Raw genomic sequence first — 17,671 nt, 5'->3', positions numbered from 1 at the left:
AAGTACATAAATTAAGGACATTTTTGCAGTAGAAAAATTATTTTATTTATAGACTTTAGCCTTGCATTCACTTCCTCACTCAATTGCCCTTCCCAGCCTGTTGCCAGATTGGTGGGAAATCATCACCCGCTAAAAGGTATTTACTTATTAAATTTGAAAATAAATACTTTTCTGCACAAAACACTTCCTTTATTAATCCACCACCACAACATATAAGTAGAACTACAACTAATATGTGGTTCTGAATCTATTATTATTATTATTATTATTAATATTATTATTAGCCTACTATCATCATCACATTCAATTGACTATTTCCACTATATATAAATGTGGAGCTGATGCATGATATATCGTACAAAATGTACGTGCATTTTTAAACGCAAAGGTATAGCAAATGAACTGTGCCAATGTAGCATGAATAAAATTAATATGATTAAAGGCAGGGTAGGTAGAAATGGTCTAAAAAATTTATTTTTCAAATTTGTTTAAACTTTATGTACATATCAATACATAATTAAAATGTAAGTACTCTGAAAAAGAAAGTATCAAAATCGAGTGTCTGTAGACCTCTCACGACTGTTTTAAAGACATCTCATTATTTCCATTCACTCCACCCCCTCATTTCTGTGCTTCTTCCAAAGCCACGTCCCCAAAACACATGAACGCGCGACTCCGACCGCTGAGCTAGAGGACGCATTATTTACCTGAGACAAGCGGAGGGGAAGGGGCATTTTTTTGCCTGGTTTGCCTTCACTAACTGCATATGCCGGTACTGTAAATTTAGATTGCTCTTTCTCTGCCATTGTTTTGGTATTCCTAGGTTCAGTGCCTTCTTCTTCTTCTTCGATAGATTTTATTGGCAGCTTGCAAACATAGTGCATTACCGCCATCTACTGGACGGAGGTGTGATCAGGTTCCGTGCCTCTCGCACTCCTCAAATCAAACGGTCGCGCGCAAGTGGGTAGGTGCTGTGTGGCAAAAGGGTGGTTGCCATGGTTGCGAGAGAGTGACAGTCGCCTAAGCCAATCCTTTGATTCGTCCCGAATCGAAATAATGAGCTGTGTTTAATACAGATTATACGGTCTAGAGTCACTTGATTTTTATACTCTTTTTTTCAGAGTTCTTACATTTTAATTATGTATTGATATATATAGAAAGTTTTAACAAATTTGGATCTTTAATTTTTAATAAATCCTACCTACCCTGCCTTTAAATATGAATAATAAAATAATTATGACGATAATAGAGGGCGGGCTTCTCTGCGAGGACTTGGCAACCCTGTAACCGCTCCATGTGTTGTTAGCCACTCGCCGCTAGCCTGCGTGCTATTATTGATTGGTTTGTCAACTCCCGAGCCTCTTTTATAATAAAATCCAATAAAACACAGGACTTTCACAGACACATATATCGTTTGCCATTGATAAAAATGGCAGCGATTGCAGTAGCGGAAAACACTAGAGTCTTTCTTCTGGACATTGAAGGAACCACGACGCCCATCACGTTTGTCAAGGTAAGAGCCCACAGCCTGAGATCCTGATATAAACCCTGTTCAGATGCTTTATTCTGCTGTGTCCTGTTGCAGGACATCTTATTCCCCTTCATCAGAGAGAATCTGGAGGAATATCTGTCTGCACACTGGGAAGAAGACGAGTGCAAACAAGACGTGCATCTGCTCAAGAAACAGGTTTCTCGGCTTATTTTCATATGGATATAGAATGGGTGGTTGTGTCAACGTTTTTGCATAACAACATGCTAGTATAAACCTCACACTAACCAAAATGTGTGCAACAGTGTTTTGTAAATAAATAATGATTAAAAATAGATTAAAATACATATTAATAAATAAAAATTGATTAAAGTGCCCTTATTGTGCTATTTTAAAGGCTCCTAATTTTGTTTTGGAGTCTCCTACAAAATGTTTACATGCATCCAAGGTAAAAAAAAAAAAAAAAAAAAAAACACCTTTCATTTTCTCTTAATAAATATACATTGCACATCACCATACTTTCAGTGATTCTCAAGTGACTGAACAGTTGAATCAATCTCTCTAAATCCCTCCTTTGTCTGTTGTGATTGGTCTACTCTGCTCTGATTGGTCAGATGGCTCAGTCTGTTGTGATTGGTCTACTCTGCTCTGATTGGTCAGATGGCTCAGTCTGTTGTGATTGGTCTACTCTGCTTTGATTGGTCAGATGGCTCAGTCTGTTGTGATTGGTCTACTCTGCTCTGATTGGTCAGATGGCCCAGTCTATTGTGATTGGTCTACTCTGCTTTGATTGGTCAGATGGCCCAGTCTGTTGTGATTGGTCTACTCTGCTCTGATTGGTCAGATGGCTCAGTCTGTTGTGATTGGTCTACTCTGCTCTGATTGGTCAGATGGCTCAGTCTGTTGTGATTGGTCTACTCTGCTCTGATTGGTCAGATGGCCCAGTCTATTGTGATTGCTCTACTCTGCTTTGATTGGTCAGATGGCTCAGTCTGGGGCATGTTCAAGTTCAAAACGGTGCGCAACGTTTTGCTACGGTTTCCGGGTTGAACGTCATGTTTCCTGGAAACGGCGTGCACCGGTGTGCAATGGGGTTTGAGATACGTTTTCTCTTGTTTGGTGGGTGTGTCAGAATTGCAGTCCAATCAGCAGCAACATGTATATAAAGCACGTGGTATTAAAGTGAACTCGCACAATGGGTTGGAAAGTAATTTACAAATTTGTTTGATGCAGCTCGGTATACGCAACAACTGAGGATATTAGAAGACATGTTTGTCGAAAGTTTTATTGTAAAAAATATAGGATATCAACATAATGATGTAGTTGTTTATATTTTTAGCTTCATTGCAAGTATAGAAATAAACAATGGTAATTAAGTGTTTTTCCTAAAAATGAGAAAGAAAATACAGGGTATTAAAACAGTATGAACTACAAATAAAGTCAGTGAGGCTAAATAGATGCGTTTTAGTCTGAATTAGGTGTGTGCTTCCATTTCAGTTTCAGCAATCCCTTCACTCGATTGGGATGTTCTCTTTTGTTCTGGGCGGCAAGTGCAGTAACTGTAACATCGGGCATATTTTGTAGTATTAAACACATATTTATACCGACTTCATCAGGCTCCGAAAATTCTTCACAAAGAACACAAAGAATGGCCTTCTCAGCTGCCATAGTTGCAACTCTTGCGTCATCAGAACAGTGTGTTCAACGCATCACCGTTTCTGTTTAAAAAACGTTGTGCAACGTTTTGTCGGGGCTGAACGCAGCCCTGTTGTGATTGGTCTACTCTGCTCTGATTGGTCAGATGGCCCAGTCTGTTGTGATTGGTCTACTCTGCTCTGATTGGTCAGATGGCCCAGTCTGTTGTGATTGGTCTATTCTGCTCTGATTGGTCAGATGACCCAGTCTGTTGTGATTGGTCTACTCTGCTCTGATTGGTCAGATGGCCAAGTCTGTTGTGATTGGTCTATTCTGCTCTGATTGGTCAGATGACCCAGTCTGTTGTGATTGGTCTATTCTGCTCTGATTGGTCAGATGGCCCAGTCTGTTGTGATTGGTCTACTCTGCTCTGATTGGTCAGATGGCTCAGTCTGTTGTGATTGGTCTACTCTGCTCTGATTGGTCAGATGACCCAGTCTGTTGTGATTGGTCTATTCTGCTCTGATTGGTCAGATGGCCCAGTCTGTTGTGATTGGTCTACTCTGCTCTGATTGGTCAGATGGCTCAGTCTGTTGTGATTGGTCTACTCTGCTCTGATTGGTCAGATGGCCCAGTCTGTTGTGATTGGTCTATTCTGCTCTGATTGGTCAGATGACCCAGTCTGTTATGATTGGTCTACTCTGCTCTGATTGGTCAGATGGCCCAGTCTGTTGTGATTGGTCTACTCTGCTCTGATTGGTCAGATGACCCAGTCTGTTGTGATTGGTCTACTCTGCTCTGATTGGTCAGATGGCTCAGTCTGTTGTGATTGGTCTATTCTGCTCTGATTGGTCAGATGACCCAGTCTGTTGTGATTGGTCTATTCTGCTCTGATAGGTCAGATGACCCTGTCTGTTGTGATTGGTCTACTCTGCTCTGATTGGTCAGATGGCTCAGTCTGTTGTGATTGGTCTATTCTGCTCTGATTGGTCAGATGACCCAGTCTGTTGTGATTGGTCTATTCTGCTCTGATTGGTCAGATGACCCTGTCTGTTGTGATTGGTCTACTCTGCTCTGATTGGTCAGATGGCTCAGTCTGTTGTGATTGGTCTATTCTGCTCTGATTGGTCAGATGACCCAGTCTGTTGTGATTGGTCTACTCTGCTCTGATTGGTCAGATGGCCCAGTCTGTTGTGATTGGTCTACTCTGCTCTGATTGGTCAGATGACCCAGTCTGTTGTGATTGGTCTATTCTGCTCTGATTGGTCAGATGGCCCAGTCTGTTGTGATTGGTCTACTCTGCTCTGATTGGTCAGATGGCCCAGTCTGTTGTGATTGGTCTACTCTGCTCTGATTGGTCAGATGGCCCAGTCTGTTGTGATTTGGTCTACTCTGCTCTGATTGGTCAGATGGCCCAGTCTGTTGTGATTGGTCTATTCTGCTCTGATTGGTCAGATGACCCAGTCTGTTGTGATTGGTCTATTCTGCTCTGATTGGTCAGATGACCCAGTCTGTTGTGATTGGTCTATTCTGCTCTGATTGGTCAGATGACCCAGTCTGTTGTGATTGGTCTACTCTGCTCTGATTGGTCAGATGGCTCAGTCTGTTGTGATTGGTCTACTCTGCTCTGATTGGTCAGATGACCCAGTCTGTTGTGATTGGTCTATTCTGCTCTGATTGGTCAGATGGCCCAGTCTGTTGTGATTTGGTCTACTCTGCTCTGATTGGTCAGATGGCCCAGTCTGTTGTGATTGGTCTATTCTGCTCTGATTGGTCAGATGACCCAGTCTGTTGTGATTTGGTCTACTCTGCTCTGATTGGTCAGATGGCCCAGTCTGTTGTGATTGGTCTATTCTGCTCTGATTGGTCAGATGACCCAGTCTGTTGTGATTGGTCTATTCTGCTCTGATTGGTCAGATGACCCAGTCTGTTGTGATTTGGTCTACTCTGCTCTGATTGGTCAGATGGCCCAGTCTGTTGTGATTGGTCTATTCTGCTCTGATTGGTCAGATGACCCAGTCTGTTGTGATTGGTCTATTCTGCTCTGATTGGTCAGATGACCCAGTCTGTTGTGATTTGGTCTACTCTGCTCTGATTGGTCAGATGACCCAGTCTGTTGTGATTGGTCTATTCTGCTCTGATTGGTCAGATTGACCCAGTCTGTTGTGATTTGGTCTACTCTGCTCTGATTGGTCAGATGGCCCAGTCTGTTGTGATTGGTCTATTCTGCTCTGATTGGTCAGATGACCCGGGCTGCGTTCAGCCCCGACAAAACGTTGCACAACGTTTTTTAAACAGAAACGGTGATGCGTTGAACACACTGTTCTGATGACGCAAGAGTTGCAACTATGGCAGCTGAGAAGGCCATTCTTTGTGTTCTTTGTGAAGAATTTTCGGAGCCTGATGAAGTCGGTATAAATATGTGTTTAATACTACAAAATATGCCCGATGTTACAGTTACTGCACTTGCCGCCCAGATCAAAAGAGAACATCCCAATCGAGTGAAGGGATGGCTGAACCTGAAATTGAAGCACACATTTTACCTAATTCAGACTAAAACACATCTATTTAGCCTCACATACTCACTTTATTTGTAGTTCATACTATTTTAATACCCTGTATTTTCTTTCTCATTTTTAGGAAAAGCACTTAATTACCATTATTTATTTCTATACCAAATGTCATACACTTGCAATGAAGCTAAAAATATAAACAACTACATCATTATGTTGATATCCTATATTTTTACAATAAAACTTTCGACAAACATGTCTTCTAATATCCTCAGTTGTTGCGTATACCGCGCTGCATCGAACACATTTGTAAATTACTTTCCTTGAACCCATTGTGCGAGTTCACTTTAATACCACGTGCTTTATATACATGTTGCTGCTGATTGGACTGCAGTTCTGACACACCCACCAAACAAGAGAAAACGTATCTCAAACCCCGTTGCACACCGGTGCACGCCGTTTCCAGGAAACATGACGTTCAACCCGGAAACCGTAGCAAAACGTTGCGCACCGTTTTGAACTTGAACGTGCCCCCAGTCTGTTGTGATTGGTCTATTCTGCTCTGATTGGTCAGATGACCCAGTCTGTTGTGATTGGTCTACTCTGCTCTAATTGGTCAGATGGCCCAGTCTGTTGTGATTGGTTTACAGCGCACAACGGAAGCTAAATGTCCATTACCGTAACTGAACTTCAGCTTCGTCCAGAGCTCAGAGCAAGCGTATTGCGAATCCCGCATTGACCTCTGAGATTCAGGGGGGTAATCGAGCTCTCAAATTCCGTACCACCCCCGGGAGCCGCCATTGGCTAACAAGCCATCACCTGCTGTTAGCATTCCATTGACTCCCATTCATTTTGGCGTCACTTTGACAGCGAATAACTTTACATCTGAGGCGTTTAAAGACTCCATTTGTCCATTATTTATTTCTAAAGAAACACAACAATGTATAAAAGGCTCCATTACCTTGTATCTTACATTATGGCCCCGTAGAAACAGTTTTTGTAAAAATAGGCTAACGATTGCGTCATAACCACGCGACTCTCTGGAAATTACCGTATAGACAGGAGGAGAAGCTCGCAGTCAATCAGGGGGACGTGGAGGCATAAAGTCCGATAAAGTCAAGGGAGAAGCCCATAGAGAATCATAAAGTTTCTCCTGCTCCAGTTCATGGACAGCTCCTACTCACGCTCTCCGTCTCTGCAAGATTCGGAAGGGAATGATTCAGATTTCTCTTGGCACAGCTACTAGAAGACTTCTAGAAGACTACTAGCTCACGTCACATCTACGTCGTCAAGCTCAGTTTGAGTCTGCGCAGTACGCTCAGCCATCAGGAAGTGAGTGCTTCTAATTTGCTTCACTTTTCTCCGTTGAAACCAATGGGGTCGCTGTGTCCAGTTTATATACTGTCTACGTTGAGATTTGAGAAGCAGCCGTCAGTAAAATGACGTGTTTGTGGGCGTCAAGTTGTTCGCGGACGGACAACGTAGAACATAGGCGGGCATTATGTTGATGTCTTTTCTAGTGACGTATAACCGTTACACAGTGGGAATCGAAATACAAATGACTCGTATAGGAGGTTCAGAGTCTATTCTTTCTTTTGGGAGATGATAACTTTATTTGTCATACACTTTCAACTTTACAACTTTCAGAACGTTTACATTCACAAACAACTATATTACACACTGCATGAAAAGGTAATATTCAAAAAAACAGAATAGGGGCACTTTAAATGAGTTCTAAAAGTTAAATTAAACATTGTTAAAAAAATTTTTAAATTGATTATAATAAACAAATAAATAATACACAGTACAGTACCATATTTATTTTTCAAGGTATAAATTTGGTCTTAATGTTATTTTACTTTTTTGTTTTATTATAGATTTATTAATTTTTAGAATTGGCTTTATTTTTATATAAAAAATGTGTGTGTTATGTGCTTTGGTGATTTGTAATTATTTTTTTTATTTTTAGGTGTATTCAGGTTTAATTTATTTTTGGTTTAGTTTTTATTTATTTCCAGTTGATACTTTTAGTGCTTCAACTTCTTTCAGTTTATTGCCAGCTGAGGCAATATTTCACATTTTCATTAATATTTCAGCTTTATTTCAGTTAACAGAATTTTGTTTAATAGTTTTAGTTAACCGAGAAAGCTTACTGAAAGATAATTGCGACTTTTTATCTCACAATTGTGATTTTTATATAATGCATTTCTGAGAAAAAAAATCCAGAATTGTGAGATGGAAAAAGTCACAATTATCTTTTACATTTTTATTATTCCATGGTGGAAAAAAGCTTCCATAGATAACCTGGTCTTTATATGTAGAATTAACTGTAAATCTGAGCATGTTGTTCTGAGCACCCGCTCATATAACGGGTGTAATGCAGTGTTGTGACTGAAGCGTGTCTGTGTTCAGGCGGAAGAGGACTTGCGGCAGAATAAAGCGGGTCCCGTTCACGCGGTGGACCAGACGGTCCACACGGACGAAGAGAAGGCCATCCATGAGGTGGTGGAGAACGTGCTGTGGCAGATGGACGCGGACCGCAAGAGCACGGCGCTCAAGCAGCTGCAGGGACACATGTGGAGAGCCGCGTACATGACCGGCAAAATCAAAGGCGAGTAAGTAAACCTCGTCTTCCCCAGCGCACACTGCCACATCTGTCAGAGCCTGATGACAGTATATCTACACTATTTATAAATATAGGCTTTAAATTAGGGCTGCACAATTAATCGAATTTCTAAATGCGATTACGATTACGGATGCCACGATTACGTAATCGTTCAAAGCTGCGATTACAAAAGAAATATATATATATATATATATATATATATATATATATATATACAGTACAGGTCAAAAGTTTGGAAACATTACTATTTTTAATGTTTTTGAAAGAAGTTTCTTCTGCTCATCAAGCCTGCATTTATTTGATCAAAAATACAGAAAAAAAATTTAATATTGTGATATATTATTACAATTTAAAATAATTGGTTTTCAATTTATTATACTTTAAATTATCATTTATTTCTGTGATGCAAAGCAAAATTTTCATTACTCCAGTCTATCACATGATCCTTTAGAAATCATTCTAATATTCTGATTTATTATGAGTGTTGGAAACAGTTCTGCTGCCTAATATATTTGATGAATAAAAGGTTAAAAAGAACTGCATTTATTCAAAATAAAAAAATATTTTCTAATAATATAAATCTTCTTTACTATCACTTTGAATCAATTTAACACATCCTTGCTGAATAAAAATATTGATTTATTTTTTTAAAAAAAAAGAAAGAAAAAAAATTACTGACCCCAAATGACTGACCAGTAGTGTATATTGTTGTTACAAAAGATTTCTATTTTTAAAACATTTGCTTCTTTTTTTTTCTTTTTTTCTTTTTTTACTTTTTATTCATCTAAGTATCCTAAAAAAGTATCACAGATTATGAAAAAATATTAAGCAGCAGAACTGTTTCCAACTTTGATAATGAATCATCATATAAGAATGATTTCTAAAGGATCATGTGATAGACTGGAGTAATGATCCTGAAAATACAGCTTTGCATCACAGAAATAAATGATCATTTAAAGAATAATAAATTGAAAACCAATTATTTTAAATTGTAATAATATATCAAAATATTACTTCTTTTTTTTCTGTATTTTTGATCAAATAAATGCAGGCTTGATGAGCAGAAGAAACTTCTTTCAAAAACATTAAAAATAGTAATGTTTCCAAACTTTTGACCTGTACTGTATATATATTCAATGTGAATTGTGATAATCGTAATTAATAATCACAATTTCAAGGGAATAATCGGCAATTATGATTTTTGTCATAATCGTGCAGCCCTACTTTAAATATAGGCTATTAAACTTGGTTGTGGCTGCAGCCTTTTTCCAACTCAGATATACATATACACACAATAACAGCATTTTACACATGAACACATTTACACACACAAACACACGTTTGAGTTTTTTTACTTCATGGTAGGGAACTTGGTAAAAGGTTTTGGCACTTGCTAAAAAAAATCAACAAAACCCGTTTGGTACTGCACACAAAAGCTGAAAAGCTCATTTTTTGGAGATATCAACCTAAAATTTGGAACACCGCCTGCTTGGATTTATGGCTTTGATTTTCTCTCAGTTTTAGAGCAAAATGTGTTTTGGAAAATATATTTCTTATAAAAATGTAAAATTGTATTTTTGTGCATTTTTCATTACAATCAATGTAAAATTCTATAATTTTTTTTAAACAAAACTTTTTCAATTCAGCAATAATCTGCCAAGTGTCGTCTTTAAAAAAAAAAAAGAGCAAACTTAAGTCTGTGCACAAAAGCATTCAAGATTTACGACAGTTTAAGTTGGAAATTTCATTTTCAGGTCCATGCTCAAAAAGTGAAGGAATGGAGTATAACTACTGCATAAATATAATTTAGTATTTTAAAATAAAAATACATACATACATATTTATATTTTTATATCATCATAATACATTTATTATTATGTACATTTATTATTATATTTAAATAAATTACTAATACAATAAGCAATATTTTTTTCCCTCTGAAGCCGTTCATAAGAGCTGTGACTAATGCTTATTTTGATAGTAAATTAATCTGTTGATTATTTCTTTGATTAAAGGAGCCGTATGTAAGATTATGGCCAAAACTGGTACTGCAATCACTTTCAAATTACTGTAGAGTGGTGTATCCCCTCCCCCTGACTCGAGGTTGCCAGATAGGCTGCAGGATCCAGCAGGAACGTAGGCTGCTACCTAGCTGTGGTAACTAGAGCAGAGCTGGCAACCCCGATGCCAAAACACAACTGACTTCGTGATTGGTAGATAGGTGGAGGGTGGCGCTTCAGGCCAAAACACAAGATGACAACATCAACATCAGTTGAGGGCTGCAACTTCACTTTTAAATGACAATATCCTGGCCGATCTACTGTTGTCAGTGATACAAGTATTTGAAATGAACATGATTTCTTAATGTCTAGTGACATATCAGGGCCATTTTATGATTAATTGAAATACATTTCTTACATACAGCTCCTTTAACTGATAATTTTCTGTATCTAATTGGAAAAACATGTTATTCCACATCATGCTCCATGATATCCTCCAGACAACATGCAAAGTGAAGACTATAAAAAAATACACCACTGTTTAAAAGTGTGCTGTCAGAAAGATTTTTTAGAGAGAAATTTTCCTTTTATTCGGCAATACCACATTAAATTGATAAAATTTGACAGTAAAGACAATTATAATGTTAAAAAAGGTTTCTATTTCAAATAAATTTCTACTGAGCTTTCTATTCATCTATGAATCCTGAATATGTCAGCAGAAACTTGTTTCAGCACTGATAATAATCTGAAATGTTTCATCATATCAGAATGATTTCTGGAGGATCATGTGACACTGAAGACTGGAGTAATGATGCTGAAAATCCAGCTTTGATCACAGAAATAAATTACACTTACTATAGAAAACAGCTGTTTTACAATGTAATGCAATATTATTGGTTTTCCTCAGTTTTTGGTCACATAAACCAAATGTGCCTTGGTGAGCAGAAGAGACGTGATCACGTGTCAGTGATGGTCTATGTTGTATAAATGAGTGATGTGGTGGTGTTGTCGCAGGGTGTATCAGGACGTGGCTCCAGCCGTCAGGAGGTGGAGGCACCGTGGACTGAAGGTCTTCATCTACTCCTCAGGGAGTGTGGAGGCTCAGAAGCTGCTCTTCAGATACTCAGTGCAAGGCAATCTGTTAGACGTAAGCTGGAGCTGGTGGATGTATGAGCACTATTTAGATGGGAATTTCTGAATCATTGTGATACTATGATCTCTACAGTCAGGATGAGCCAGGGCTGTTCAGAATATCCTTATTGATGACATTTACTTGTCAACCTGATGATAGCTGCAGTGTTATTTTACTATTATTAATGTACTACTTAAAACATTTTTTATTAATATTTTAAATTGTTTTTTATTCAGAAATTTCAGTTTTCATTTTACTATTACTTAAACTACTTTGTAATTTTGCTGTGCTGCAGTGTTATTTTAGTGTTATTTAAATTTTGTTCATTGTTTGTTTTAGTAATTTTCTTATGCCTTTTTTTAGTTTATATATATATATATATGTTGTTGTTTTTTTGCTTTAATATTTTTATTTTAGTAAGTTTAGTACTTCAAGTTAAACTTATTTCAATTCATTTATTTACCAAAGCATTTTAAATTAGTTTTTTTTTACTCTAAAATTGAAAATCTATCTTAAGTTGATATTTTATTTCAGTTTTATTTACATTTATTTTTTTTACATTACATTTGCAACACTGGCATGTTTTTTTGTGTTTATTCGTTTTTGTTTTGTATTTCTATTTAGCTATTAATGTTCTATTTATTTTAGTTTGTTTTTTTTGGAATTTTAGGACTTCAAACTTGTTTTAAATTTAGTTGGTTGCTAAGGCAACATTTCTAACTTTCCCCCCCAAAAAAATGTATCTAAAAATGTCCCTTTTATTTCAATTTTATTTCAGTTTTTGTAAACACTGACCAGTAATACTTGAACTACCAACTGTTATTTTACCCAGAAAGTCGACAACAAAATTCATATTGAATCACTGCCAACAAACAGCAGCTCATTTGATCTGGTTTTCGATTCAGATCACAAAGTGAATATTTGTGGGACACAAAATAACCTACAAGTTTATATGGATTGATGTGGATTTGCAAGTTTTTAAAGGATAACTGTTGCCAAAATGCAACCTAGGCTCTTTTTGTTAATCTACCCGAGGCAAACCTTCGTGTAAAAGCATAATTAGGATGGAAACGCCACTTTTAAGATTGACCGTATTTTTGTTTTTGGTCAAATTGCCTTTTGAATGGGAGTGAATGGGGCACGACTATGATAGCATCAGAAATCCCTATTTTTAAAACACTAAGAAGGCTCGACACAACATGAAACTGTGCTGGAAGTATCACCAGAGGCTCTACACATGAACTCCAGCATTGACAACATTGGGTACACAGAGTTTACTAAAAGAAAGATTTTGAACAACTCACTGACTCTGTGTCCACCGGCATTTTGTCAGACAAAAATAGTCGATCTCCGAATGCAACGTAACAGGGAGGAGAGTAAAGATGGAAAGCTCCTAAAGCTTAGTTCCATATAAATTCACGGATAATTTGTTGTTTTGTCGTTAGTGAAAATCAATATTGACCTTGTATTTGAAAAAGGATCCTCATATAAGAAGCAATACTAAAATTCAGAGTCAGTTCATTCACATTCGTGATTTTTGATGCTATCACTGAAGTGCCCCAAGCACTCCCATTCAAAAGGCAATTTGACCGAAAACGAAAATACGGTCAAACTTAAAACGAAAGTTTGCCTCGGGTAAATTCACAAAAAGACCCTAGGTTGCATTTTGGCGACAGTTAACTTTATCCTTTAACTTTAACTTTTTTGTTTTTTTGTTCTTTCAGTTGTTTGATGGTCACTTTGACACCAACATTGGCGCCAAAGTAGACAGTAAAAGCTATGAGAACATCGCCGAGAGGATCGGATGCCAACCAGAGGAAATCATGTTCTTAACGGACATCACACGAGGTGGGCGCTCTGAAAACCTTTCATTCCTGCCATGATGGCTTCAGTGGCCAGTTTAACGCAGATTCATTCACATCTCCTCCTCCACAGAGGCGAAGGCAGCCGAGGACGCCGGGCTGAACGTGGCTGTCGTAGTCAGACCTGGAAACATGGAGTTAACCGAAGAGGAACGCAAACATTACACAATCGTCACGTCTTTCAACCAGTTAGAACTGAGCGGCAATATTTGACATCGGATCATGTGGGAAAAACCAGTGGTTACGATCCGCTGGACTGAAACTCCAGGAATCCAGGTGCTTGTTTTTTAACACTGAAACCCATCGTAGGATTATTATACACTTACATTCTCTCTGAATGTTTTATGTGCCGCGTTCATGTCTTTCTCCCCCACACACATATTATAACCTGACACCTGGACACAGGGTTAGTGTGATTGTACCTCATGTCAAGAGCAGTCGCATAAACCTCAATGTTAAATGTTGTTGTAAAATTTTATTCAAAATGGACACATCTAACAAATCACATGTGCAACATTTAGATACATCAGCACCCATGTCTGTTTTAGTAACAAAATACAGAATTATGACCAATGCCAGAGATGTGTCACAATATTTAACACCAAGTATAAAATGCTGCGTTTCTATGCAGGACAGGCTCGAAATGAAATGCGGTTACGTGAATGCAAGACATCTAAGATTGCATTTGACTTGGAATCTCTTCTTCACGTTAAACTAATAGTAGGGATGCACGATATATCGGCACTAGCATTGTTCATTTGAATTTCATTGTTCATTGTTCAATTGTTCATTGTTCATATTGTTCATAAAATATGTTCATTTTTAATGTTATCGTTATCGGCCCAGAAAGAAAATTTAGCCGATATATTAAAGCCGATGAATAATAGATTATTTCCTTCAGCTGAGACACTTCAGATGCGCACTGTTCATCATGATGGGTTCGGATTGCTTGAAATATGATTGGAATCACTTCAAAAATGGAAAATGTGGAGCATATAGACTACATCAAATTATAATGAGAACATTATAATTGTGTGTTTGAGACATGGCTTTTAATGGTGAGACTTTTGTTTTGTAATCAGGCTCTCAAAAATTATATACAAATTTGGATTTATCAGCGAATATATCGGTTACCGGTTTTCAAATATAAAGAATTATTGATATCGGCCAAAGTTTTCATATCGGTGCATCCCTAACTAATAGTTTACTCGTCTATTCCCAAACCCGTGTCCTGCGTGAAGATTCTTCAGAAGTTCTTTTGTCTTCCACAAAAAAAACTAACAGCATACAGATTTGAAGCGACAAACGAATTGGTAAATAATAACAGAGTCTTCATAATAACCTGTGTCAAGAAAGTCTTAGTAATTGCTGTATTTCGAAGGATTATCTTGCCAAAAAACCTGTATCAGATCTTCTTGAAAGTGTCCTTGTTACTTCACTCATCTGACACAAACATGGAACACATCACAGTGAGTCTTTGTGCATTTCATGAACTTGTTGCCTATCTACTATTCAGCAAACACACTCATCCAAAGGTGTTTCTGGAGAGATTACGTCCGGCTCACATGCATGACTGGTGAACGCTGGGAGATGAGACTATAGCTGGTCAGACTGGTACTCTGAGACCTCCGAGAAGCTCTCAGACAGGCTGAGCGGAGGCTCACGCTCGTCGCTGCACACGATCTCGAAGCGGTAGTGGCGAAACTCGATGGCAAACGTGCCCAGGTACGTCAGGAAGAACATGACCAGCGCCCACTGGGCCCGGGCCGCGTGCATGTGGAGCCGCTGAGCCATCAGAGCGAAATCTGGCAGCTGTGGTCAAGGCTGACGTGTGGAGAACCAATCACATCTATGTATGAGGACGGGCAAGCAGGGCTGGGGGGGGGGTTGTGAATGACAGTGAAGCGACGCGTAACTGCCGCTGGTTGGTCATGTGACCATAACAACATGGCGGATGTAGTGTGTCCAGATTACATTCATAACACCCATATTCATACTATATAGAACAAGTTCAAATTCTAATGTAGTGCCTACTTCGCCTGAATGAATTGGTCAGGTTGGAAAATTCCCATCTTATTCCCACTGTAAAACCGCCATAGTTTTTCTGTTGATATAAGATCGAGCATAGTTGACTACAACAATAACTTAAAGCAGTTTTAGGGGGTGAGCTGCTTTGTTCAGTATTAGAGGGGTTTTAGACTAAACACCAGGACGGCTAGACTAGGACACCAACAACTATAATGAACGATAACTACATTTTAATAATAGTTCGAATCCTATGAGAATAGCAGATACAACGATAATGACACAGGAATGATATCGCCGCTGGAATCACTTTCAGAACGATTTTTTGCAGCTGATGAATGATAAAAACATTGACAGCCAATCAGAATCCTCCAGACTTGAGCATTTAAAGCGACAGGCGTCAACCCTGCAGCCTGTGCGTACAGTAAACACACACAATAACACACACACAATAACCTTCTCTAATATAGTTACCGTTGTCTTTATAACGGGCCTTAGCCTGTTTTCTTCAGCAGGGTTCTCATTCATTTTCTGTGAATCATTTTTTTTTTTTTGTTGATTCATAATTCTTTTGCTTCATCGTTCAAAAGTGTTCAAGGATGTCCCTGCATGACTTTTTATGTACATTAAAATGTGTCACTAAAATAAAGGTAAATATTGTGATTTATTACTGTGTTTTGTTGTGGTATTTTGTTCTTGTGAAAAAGTTCACTTGTTATTACTTACTTTAAAAGAATACAGTTAAGTGCAAACTGAATGCTTTCTTGACTTTGCAATTAAATGAAAATGTACGAGTTTAATAATTTGACATTATTACAAAATGCACTTTTTAAAAGTCTACTTAAGTGTGTTAAGAAAGTCCTGAAATTATACTCTCTTTACGTCTTTTAAGTGCACTACAAGTGCACAATCAATGCAATGAAGCGCACTTCACAAGGGTTGAGTGTATAAAACGGTTCGTACGGGTGCTTGAAATCCTTGAAAGTGCTTGAATTTTGATGTTGTGTTTTCAAGGTTTGAAAAGTGCTTGAATTTTGGATAAAATGCTTGAATTTGTAACTGTATTTCTTTCACAAGAAATATCTTTCTAACGAAATAGTTCTTTATTAAATGGAGAGAAAAAAAGTAGCCCTTCAGAATCAGATACAGATTGATTTGCTACGCTGGCCAGAGCAAAAGTGCGGAGTTTTCATTTTTGATTTCCGCGGTTTGGATGCACCGTTTTTATTGGCCACGCAGCGGCAACAGTTGAACTATTTTAAACTTTGACCGCGGCGTGCGCGTGAGCTCCGCTTTTGTCCGAGTCATTGAAATATATCGGTTTCATTTCATAGCGCAGCGCGGTCCGCGTCCTATCTGAAAGGGCCATTAGTGACTGAGAGTACTTGGTGTGATAATGTTATGTAAGTATTGCATGTCCGTTATGTTCATTTGTGGTATATGCAGTGAACATTGCCAAAATTACAGAACTGTAACGTGCAAATTAACCTGCAAACGTTAGCCCAGTGCATAACAACAGTCGCTGATTGCTGAACTGAAATCAGTCAGTGTCATAAGTAGTATACTGTTACTGTAAGGTTTAGGATGGCCCTATGCAATATTTACACTGCTCTATTCCAGTAGATGTATTAGCTAACGTTATGTCTTGGCCCAAGACATCTTGGCAATGAAATACATTTATCAGGCAGGTGCCTGTGCACTCAGATATTGTTCAAACCTGGTCTATATCAAGAATGTGTCCCAAAACGGGAAGGCCTGTCAAATATTTCTAAGTCTTCATATTTGAAATTAATTCAGTTTTACAGCCTATAAATCACATTATCTGGTAAGCAATATTTGGACATTAATATAATGAAAAGTATATTATTAATATACTTAGTGATACATTTTGAAGAATAAAACTTGTGATTGGCTTAAATATTAGGGCTGCACAATATATAGAAATATTGTAAATGCATATATTACAATATGCATAATTGCATATCGCAACGGCTTGCAATAACTGGGGTCATGAACAAAAGACAAAGAAAATCACTCACTGCTTTTGGCTGAATAGGCTAACTTTTGTAGCTTTAATAAGAATCAGTATATTTAATTCATGCAGTGAAAACTAAGCAGTGTTTATTTTTACATTTGATTAATCAGTTTCTGTTGTTAAATAAACCTAATGTAGGATAACCTGAACCCCTGAACCCCAGTGATGTTAAAATAACACTTCTTATGCTACAGTAAAACACTGATGTTCACTGTCTTGAAGTTGTAGGGATATTTTCTTATCACAAAAAGAATGTGAAACACGTATGTGTAGGTTATATCATTTTAAAGATATTTTAAAGATAATTTAAGTTAATTTGACACACTTTAAGCATTATCGTATCGCATATTGAAT

The 17,671-nt window shown here is 37.8% G+C and overlaps 2 protein-coding genes across 4 annotated transcripts in view; one reads left to right on the top strand and one right to left on the bottom strand.

Annotated features, from left to right (window-relative positions):
• Nucleotides 1-1,269: 1,269 nt before the first annotated feature.
• Nucleotides 1,270-15,950, top strand: enoph1 (enolase-phosphatase 1). Its single transcript, XM_084105545.1, has 6 exons — nucleotides 1,270-1,513; nucleotides 1,586-1,687; nucleotides 8,050-8,252; nucleotides 11,278-11,410; nucleotides 13,120-13,243; nucleotides 13,331-15,950. The coding sequence occupies exons 1-6, from the start codon at nucleotides 1,430-1,432 to the stop codon at nucleotides 13,468-13,470; spliced, it is 786 nt and encodes a 261-aa protein (XP_083961671.1). The 5' UTR covers nucleotides 1,270-1,429; the 3' UTR covers nucleotides 13,471-15,950.
• The window catches only part of tmem150c (transmembrane protein 150C), a 28,434-nt gene continuing 24,475 nt past the window's right edge, over nucleotides 13,713-17,671 (bottom strand). For all 3 annotated transcript variants that reach the window (XM_084105548.1, XM_084105547.1, XM_084105546.1), the window contains exon 9: nucleotides 13,713-15,062. In XM_084105548.1, the coding sequence (XP_083961674.1) occupies nucleotides 14,854-15,062 (209 nt within the window). In that variant the 3' untranslated portion in view covers nucleotides 13,713-14,853. The remainder of the gene's footprint in view (nucleotides 15,063-17,671) is intronic.

Source organism: Abramis brama (assembly GCF_963993115.1).
Source record: "Abramis brama genome assembly, chromosome: 25".
In the NCBI taxonomy this organism is placed as follows: domain Eukaryota; kingdom Metazoa; phylum Chordata; class Actinopteri; order Cypriniformes; family Leuciscidae; genus Abramis; species Abramis brama.
Note: the sequence above shows the minus strand (reverse complement) of the source record. Positions and strands in the feature narration are given on the sequence as shown.

Coding starts and splice junctions, on each gene's coding strand:
- enoph1 (XM_084105545.1), top strand. CDS start 1,430: ATGGCAGCGATTGCAGTAGCGGAAAACACTAGAGTCTTTCTTCTGGAC. Junction 1,688..8,049: donor TGCATCTGCTCAAGAAACAG/GTTTCTCGGCTT, acceptor GTCTGTGTTCAG/GCGGAAGAGGACTTGCGGCA. Junction 11,411..13,119: donor TGCAAGGCAATCTGTTAGAC/GTAAGCTGGAGC, acceptor TTGTTCTTTCAG/TTGTTTGATGGTCACTTTGA.